The 9,021-nt window shown below is 46.4% G+C and overlaps 1 protein-coding gene across 1 annotated transcript in view; it reads left to right on the top strand.

The window, feature by feature from the left end:
* The first annotated feature begins 560 nt into the window (after nucleotides 1–560).
* Nucleotides 561–9,021, top strand: part of PTPRG (protein tyrosine phosphatase receptor type G) — a 395,992-nt gene continuing 387,531 nt past the window's right edge. The window contains exon 1 of the mRNA XM_041425638.1: nucleotides 561–892. Coding sequence (XP_041281572.1) covers nucleotides 808–892 — 85 coding nt within the window. The 5' untranslated portion in view covers nucleotides 561–807. The remainder of the gene's footprint in view (nucleotides 893–9,021) is intronic.

The following is a 9,021-nucleotide window of genomic DNA, read 5'->3' as shown; positions in this document are numbered from 1 at the left end:
TGGGATGCTTCCAGCAATACCCAGAATGATGAGTATTACTGGGGGAGGAAATATCGATGTGATTCTAGGGGTAGTGGGGGTGGAGGTGTCTCTTGCAGTACCCAAAAAGATACATACCACTGGAGGAGAACAAAATCTGTACGATTTCCATGAGGATTTCTGGAAATACCCGGCACAGCACTGAGCTGTGGGATTCTGTGGGGGACAGATTCGAAGGGAATGGGAAACTGCGCGGTTTAGGGGCGGGGGGGTCGGACCGCTCTGACAGCACCCCGAGTGATGCACACAAGTAGCGGGGGGACCACGAAGGACAGGGCCCCCTCGCAGCACCGGGGGGGCGGCAGAACGAGACAAGAAACTCCCAACAGACACCGCCGGGGCGAGAGCGCGGAGCCCGAAACTGCAAACGGCGAATTTCCGCGGCTCGGTGACACACCGTCCCCAGCCTCCCCAGATACACACACACAGGCGGCGGGGCGGGAGCGTGCACGGGAGCGTGTACACGAGCGCGCCCCCGCCCTTCCGCGCCGCCCCGCGCCCGCCGAGCCGCGCGGGGGGGTCCCCGCGCCCCGCCGGCGCTCGTCTCTGTCCTCCCCCTGCCCCGCGCTTGGGGGGATTTTTTTTTTTCCCTCGTAGAGGAGGCGAGCAGGAGCCCCCCGCTTTCTCCCGCAGGAACAGGGGTGCGGGGAGAAACTTATTTTCAACAAGTTTTTTTTTTTTTTTTCCGCCCCTTCCCCCCTTTTTTTTTCCTCCCCCTGTGTGTTAATTATTTTAGCCCCTTTCCCCTTTCGATGTGCGGCTTTGGACATGCGGAGGCTACTGCAACCGTGTTGGTGGATCTTTTTCTTGAAAATCACCAGCTCCGTGCTCCATGATGTGGTGTGCTTCCCCGGTGAGTGAGCGCGGCGGCTGGGGGGGCTCCCGGTGCCTCGTCCACACGTGTCCGCGACCCCCGTGGGGAGCCGGCGGGGCACCCCGCGAGGGCGGACGATGCGCCAGGGACCGCGGGGGCCCCTTTGCCGGGGCGGCCCCGGCGTTGGGTCTCCTCCCGCTCCGCAGCACTCTCCCGGCTGCGGGCAGCGCTGCTCGCGAGTGGGGCCGTGAGCGGAGCACGGGCTCGGCTCCGCGCTCCCGGCGCGGTGTCCCCGGTCTCCGGTGCATTGCAGCGCCCGGCGGCGCGGGGCGGGAGCGGGGGGGGGGTCCTTGCGCGCTGCTCTTCTCTCGTGGGGCTGCCTGGAGCTCCCTTTGTGCTGCGGGACCGCCGCTCGCCGCCCCGAAAGGCAGCGTGACTCCGCGCTCCGACCCCGCGTCGCAGCCCCCCGCTTCCCCCGACAGAAACTTCGCGCTGCGCGGGTCCCTGCCCTCCCCACCCCACTCGTGTCCGCGGTGGGGGTCTCGCCGTGCCGCGTGCTGACCTTGGCAGGGCGGGGGGGGAGTCCCGCGGGGCTGCGCGCCCGCTCCGCACCGGGACTAGAGCTGTGCAGCCACCACCGCGCACCCGCGGGAGAGGGGTTCCGCGGGCGGGGGGCACTCGGCGACCACCGTACAGTTCTCCCCCACCTTCGAACCACACTGCCGTTGCCTGTGTATCGCTTCTCGCCCCGTGTCGAACCGCGTGAACCGAATGTTTCGGGCGGGCGCTCGCCCCCCCCCCGCCCCGCTCTGGGACGCGCGGCCGCGCCGCTCCCCCCGGCCCGGGGGAACAGCGCGAGCCCCGCCCGGCGCGCTCCCGCCCGCGCGCGCTCCCGCCGGGATCCGCGGCCGCGCTGGGAAAGGGCCGGGAGCCCCCAGGGATCGCGGGCTTGATTTTGCCCTGGGCTTCCTCCCTCCCGGCGGGGATGGGGCGGGGGGTGCGCGGTGAGAGGCTCCGGGGGCAGCGCGGACCCCTCTTCCAGGGAACCGCGGCTTCTCCGGTCCTTGCGTGGGTTCCTGAGGCTGCCCTGGTTGTTCGCCGCGGCCAGGTGTGCAAGAGTCTAATGGAATAATTAAATTCTGAAGGTTCTATAGGAACTTTCACTTATGTGTGTTTTTTTTTTTTTTTTTTTAATTTTTAAAAAAATTTTCTTACTGGAATACCCTTTATTTCCTAACACCAAATGCAGAGCTAAGCAGATAGACCCATCCCATTCCTTCCAGCAGCTTCTCACATGGTAAAATGATTTGAAGCAAAAAGAAACTAAGTTGGGGAGAGGGTTAAAACCTCTGCAGCTTTTGACGAAACATTTATCTTCTTTGTATTGATTTCTTCTCAGTTTCAGCCCTTGGAGTGATGCTTTTCTCTCTGGTTCTGATATATATTGTATAGTAATTACATCTAGAAGGCAGGCTCCAGGAATGCTGCAGGAAAACAAGCCCTGATGTTGGTTTAATATGACAGTATTGTATGACTTGCTGATTTAGATCAGCGGTGTTTAACCAGATAATATTTGCATTATGGTTCGAATATGAAGATGGATGTAAGCAGAGGGTAGCAGGACGCTTGCAGAGTGTTGGTAAACTCTTTAATGCCAGAAGCCATAAAACAGCTGTGTAATACTCGGGGATGTTTCAGGGCTCTTCTTTGCTAAAGGTTTGCCTGGAAAGCAGACTATTTTCCAGAAAGGCTTTCATGCCTTTAGTTTTTTACAGAGCTACCATGTTAGACCTCGGTGCTGGCCGGCTCCCGTGAGCTTTCCTCTGAAGAGCAGCAGTAGCTGGTGAGCGTGCAGCGAGGGCTGAGTGAAACATCCTGATAAACGGGGAGCCTCCGACTCTGATCCCGCACTTCAGAGATGCCCGAGGCAGGGAAGCTGCAGGGAGGATCTCTGTGGGCTATAACAGGACATTGGTGCCGACAACATCCAGTGGCAAATCATCGGAATTTGTGTTGGCAGGGAATCCCGGCCAGATATTAACCATTTAGTATCTACCACAAATGATTCTGTACCTTTTCATAGCATTTTCTAGAGAGGTTTAAAGAAGTAAGGTATTTGTCAGCTTGGTTTTAATTTGTAAGCATCGTTCTTCCCTCTGTTTCATATCTAGCTCCCTTTAAATGGAAGAGAGGTCACTACTTGTTTTCTCCCCTGCAAATCACTTTACTTTGTGAGGAAACATAAAAGCTATTCTTTTCTTTGTTCAGTAACAATAAAAGAACCATGTAGAAAATAAGTCTTTGCAGTATTTCTTTGTTAGTAGTGTTGTAATAGGGCTTCACTGTTTAAGTAGGTATTTTGGTTGTTGTTCCTTTGGTTGCAGTAAGAGAAAGGAGTCACTCTGGCAAAAAAATATGTGGGTAAGGTTTTCCTCTTTCTGAACTGTTCAGTGCATTGCTTTGTGGGCTTGTCACTGGTAATTGCATTGGTTAATAAATCAAACCAAGGCAAAGTAAGAGAGGTTGTTTCCATGGGGTCTGTTTGCTTATTAATCTAAATTCACAGTACCAAACATCAGTAAGATGTAAATATTAACACTGAGGTGATATACTTACTATCTGATTTCTTGGTTCTTTGCCAAGAGAGTAAATATTTTTTTGTGAAGCAAAAGGTACACATTTGTGCAGTTCTTAGCTCTTCTTTGACATTCCTGTAATCTGAGAAATGACAATTGCTACATTTTCTTAGGCTAGATGCATACATAAAAGTAATTTTCTTGAGTCTAGATTAGCTCTTTGGTAATGAATCGAATTGTTGCTAACCTGGTAACTGCCTAAATGGGGTTTTGGATTTTGAGTCTTCACAGATCTGAGCTGAGAGTTAATTTTGCATGTAACTGTCTTCTCCTTGGAGAAAAAAATTATACTGGGAGCTACGCCTTATGAACTAAGTAAATACTACTTCAGATATTTCTAAAGGTACAGAGAAGACTGGCTTTGTCTAGTGAAGATTTTACAGAGGAAGGTTCATTGTGCACGTAGAGAAATACGGAATGTACAGGAGAGGGCCCTCCAAGACTTTATTTAGTCCTGTGGCTTTTATGAAGATGACACTTCGTACATTTTAATTATCCCTTATTTTCAGTGCTGTTTCAAAATATGCTACAGGAAGTTGCTAATGGAGTCCTTGCAGATAAAGGCAGTCAAGTGAGCCTTCCCAGGCTGCAAGAGCTGAGCTTGTGATTTGCTTCTGGGAGGGGGGAACTCCAGGGAGAGCTCTGCTGTCCCTTCGCAGGCTTGTGGGTAATGGGGCCTGGACCCAGCTTGCAAAAGTCTTCAAGCAGGAGCTGTCTGTGCTAGCAGCCAGAGGAGGAGCTTCCTAAAATTGGGAGGGAGGAAGAGGCATCACAGAAGGAAAGGATTTTGATACATTGAAAAAAAAAGAAAGGAACACAATTTGAGGGTAACTGGAATTCCCTCAACCATATTGCAATGCGTGCAAAGCCCGTATTCAGGCTGGGGATGTTGCTCTGCTTGGAAGAACAAGGAGGATTTTTTGCCTGTGTGCATGAGTTAGGATTTCTTTTATTGCTCTCTTATTCCCTATATCCTCTCTTTTTTGTCTAGGAAAGGAGGATGTGAGGGGTTCTGATCCTGTTCAGAAAAGGGGTGTCTTAGAGCACTGATGGACTTCTGTGAGTCAAGCAGAGATGTCATGTCCTTCACCCGTCCCACCTGCATCCACACTGGAAATCTTTGTGGAACAAATAGATCCTTCTTGATCCCATAAAAAAACCTATTGATTCAGTAGGGTGATGGTTCCACTCCCAGTTTCTGGGTCTTTGCAGGGACAAGTGTTGACTGTACTGTTACCAAGTTCTGTTTAATAGTTGGAATTTGTTTCCAATTACAGAAAAGACAGCTGACAGCTCTATCCATCTTATAATCAGTGCTCAAGGACTAACATACTTACAGTTTTCTGAAATAAATGTTATTAAAGTTGACTCTAATTTAAATGTTCAAGTTTCATGGTTAAATTAAGGAATGACTTCAAACTATTAATCTCAACTGTCCTTGGAAAAAAGTGCTAATCATTTGGTTACTGCTTTTTAGCGGCCAAATGAACATGTGGCATGATGTGCTCTGAAGCCTAAGGGTCTAGTAATAACACTGTACTTTAGCTAATATATAACTTTAATCAGAGAAATTATGAAAAAATGAGCCTAATTTCTGTTAGCCCAAGTTACTGTACTTCCATTTTTGTAAAGTTGTTCCTGTGTGTTGATGAAGTTGTAATTATTTATGCTTATGTGCCATGCTACTTTAATTCTAAACTACAATTATTTTAAGAAGTAAAGCTTATCAGACAAATGTTCTTAAAAATATGGCATCATCTGAGGATTTAGCAATGCATTTAGGACTGCTTGCTGCTTTAGGTGTCTAAATGTCTTTATCAGTTTTTCCCTTGTTCATGAGGTAAACTCATGTCAGCGTTTCCTCCAAGTGAAAATTGTGGATCTGCATCTTGCACAGGTTGATGGGCACATAACTTCACAGATTGCCAGGTACAGCCCAGATCCACCAGGGAGTATCAGTTTTGCAATCACCTGCATGGGTTGGAAGCCAAGTGGAGAAGGAAGATGTGCATTAATGCACTCTTTCATCTTAAGCAGAAGAACCTGGGGTGTGGCCAACTGGGGGTGCCCAACTAGAGAATAACTTTTGATGAAAGCAACTAGTTTTCACATTTGTGTGTCCATAAACCTTTAGAGAAAAAAGAAAAGCACAGAAAAATGATCCTTGAGTGCTGAATAATAACTTTTCCATTACTCAGTGTCTTGCCCTGATGATCATGTTATCTGTTTTGCAGGGTGCAGATTACTTGCCAGGGCAAGTCAAATTGGTTTCTTCCTTTCAGTGGTGCTAACAGGTCCTCCAATGCTCCAACGTGATCACAGCCCACTTCAGTGAGGACAAGTGTCCTTTTGAATGAATCTGGGCTGCACTGGCTGTGTCTCCAAATGCTTGCATTTCAATGTGCACTCATCTTCTTGAGGCACAGCTGCCAGGACACAGCAGATTCCAGCTTTATGCCTTGAGCTGTCACATATTTGTGGCCTAAGCAGAATCTCTTCCCACCCTGAAAGAGAACAGATGAATTAGGGAGCAGATTGCAAGCACAGCAATGATGCTGCTGAGATACTCCATGGATATTGCTGTTCTTGTCTCATTTTTCCTTTCCGCTGATATTACTACTGGGAAGCTGGAGGAAACAGTGGTGGGAATAAACTCCCTAATTTGGAGGAGGAGGAGTGAAGGCACAGGGCTGTAAGGGAGCTCAGGAGTTCATGCAGTCACTGTGTTTTGCTACAATGAATGGTTCACTTTACAGCAATTTGAATTAGTATTCAAGTGAACTATGGTTCAAGTAAATCAGCTACTGTATGGCCTTTTGGGTTTTTTTTTCATGTGGTTTTATTATGCATCTCCAAGTTTGCTTGGGAGTTGAAGTACTAGTGCTCTTAATTATCAAGTCATTTGAATAATGATGAACAATTTTCTAGAACTTAAAACATGTCTGCATCATGCACCTGCCAGCAGTACTGGCAGGTAAAATCTCAATTGATGTGGGTGTTGCAGTTTTTCTATGCATAAATGCTGCAGTGATGCCTGATGTTTATCCTGTCCAGTGCCTGCTTTGAGGGACTTGGCATTCATAGTGTGGGGGCCTTTCTAAAGAAAATCTAGGCGTTTTGAGACTTGGATGCTTAGCTTAGGATAGGTCCTTTGAAAAATCCTTTTCTCTGCTTGCAGCAATGTAATGAATGAAACCTTGAGCCCTGAAGAGCTGCAGTGGTATTTAGGAGCAAAATGCGGGATGTTATTTGGTCTTGTGGCAGGTGCTTTGTTCTTTTTTTTGAAATAAAATGTGCCTGTCTCTCTGACAGAGTGCTGTTAAAAGTTCTGTTGGGAGTCAATTTATTCTGCTGACAGAAAGGAAAGCTATCTGATAGCTTCTCGAAGGCAAAGTCAAGAGTCGTTCAGTTTTCCCACACCTCACTCTTTCCATCTTCTGTCCTTGCAGGAGGCTTGCAAGAGACATAGGAAAGGCTATAATACTTGCTTTAACCAAAGCAGTGCCTTGCCCTTGTCTTGCTCCTATAAAAATATCTACTTGGATTATTGTTTTTTAACAGTTTGACTTCTTAGAGCTGGAGTTCCTCGGGGAGGTTGTCAGGCTGGGTGATGACCAGTGTTCTTTGTCCCAGAGTGGAAGAGGACTTCAGTGTAAGAAGAGGTGAACACTGAATAAGCAGGATATGATGGCAATGTTGTGCCAATGCACTGTAAAAGTAACTTTTCCAGAGGTAAATAAAAACAGTTCTGTCCTGACCCGTGTTGATGGTCCTCAGTTGAAAGCAAATGACTTTGTTTTGGTCTGTACATTTCTTTGCAACAACAATGTTGTTAAAAGTAACTAAAGTAACTCCCGTCACTGAGACCCGCTCTCTGCCTTTGTATCAGTTTGGTGTGCTCAGAAATGCTATCCTGAATAATCTTTTTTCTATTTCCCCACCTCCCCTCTCCCCTTCTGGATTTTGCAAGAATTTGGTTTGTATCTTAGGCTGTGGTGAAGTTCATGGTGCATGCCTCAAAATAAATAGGTTTTGAGAAAGAGCTTTTTAGGGCAAGTTTAGTGAAATTTTTTTCTTAGACATATGTTTCTATTAAACCTCTGTTTATTGGCCTCAGCTTGTGAGGCTTGTGTTCAGCCATCCCTCCCCATTCCGAACCTGTGGAAACAATAAAGATACCTAGTAACTTTCAAATAATTAAGTGCAGATCTACATTGCTATCAAAATTGAATTTCAGGATTAAATTTTTATAGACTTTCATTGGCATTTAGATTACTGAGGTGCTTTTAGACTTCTGGAGATTATGGTATAGATTTACTGCAGTCAAAGTAGAAATGAGGGATTGTGCAGTGTCTGTCTCTTAAGCATTGCATCCATTCACTGGATAGGCAGAGAGAACCAGTTGGAAGTCTCTTCTTGTTGGCCTCCATTCTGCTTGTAGGTAGTTGGCTTATTATTGTTATACAGTGCAGTAGCTTGTGTATTTTGTATTTAAATCCATGCTTAAAATGCAACTAAAATTTGCCTGTTGACAGCAGTTGCATCATATTTTAATTGGTGAGAAGTGCTAATGGAGTGTTCAGGTTCTAAAATTAGTTGTTTATTTTTCTTTCTTTGCCCAAGGGTTTTGCATCAGATTATATGGTTTCTGTATAACTGTTTGTGTTCTGAAGTGACACCTTTGTACAGTTTTAGCTATTTAAGTAAGTGTTAAAAGTTTGTGCTCAGTGACAGCAGTTTCAGAAACTGTGACTTTTAAATTGTCTCTTACTACATTGTTTATGCATTGCAAAGCGCTTCCCTCCTGTTTACTGTGAATTAATTCATTGTTATATTTGCAAACTGGGGGTGCAAAATGTGCAAGTTCTGTCATTTCTTCTCTCGGTGCAATGGCAGAGCCTCAGCTGCTGCACACCATCATGGCACGACTGCTGTTGCTGTGGCAGCTTTCACCAGGTGAGGATTTGTCCCATAACCCATCATGACATTATTCTGAAATACAACTGTGCTTGTTCTTGTCAGTATTCCCTTTGGGTGGCCTTGTGTCAGAGGGGTGCTGTTTTAATGCTGTCTTTACACTTCTCTGAAAGTTCTTCTTTTACTGTGTGGTGAAATGCAGAACCACCTCCTAGTATGAGTCTGCCTGTGGTGAAGCAGAGATGTCCAATCTGTCCATTAAAATTGTGGCTTTCTGGAGGATGCTTTATCATATGTATCAGTCCTTGGAATTATTTGTTTGGTGCCCATTTTGAAATTATCCCCAACTTCTTTCTGTGAAAAAAGTCGTTACCAAAATAAATAAGCCACCAAAAAAGTGATGTTTGAATTACTGAATGTCAAGTCATAAATATACAACTACTTTAACAACTGTCTCTTATCTGTTTCACTTTTCTCTACTAGTTTAAAGAGTCCTCTGATATTTTGTTACCATGAGAGTACTTCCACATGAGGATAAAACCATGTTACAATGTCCTGATTAACCCGGTGACCTGAGCCTCACAAACCCTTTGTAATGAGATTTTTATCCAGTCC

Source organism: Onychostruthus taczanowskii, unplaced genomic scaffold (assembly GCF_017590055.1).
Source record: "Onychostruthus taczanowskii isolate IOZ18803 unplaced genomic scaffold, ASM1759005v1 scaffold9, whole genome shotgun sequence".
Lineage (NCBI taxonomy): Eukaryota > Metazoa > Chordata > Aves > Passeriformes > Passeridae > Onychostruthus > Onychostruthus taczanowskii.
The sequence above is the reverse complement of the archived record's forward strand: the minus strand, read 5'-3'. Positions and strand labels throughout refer to the sequence as shown.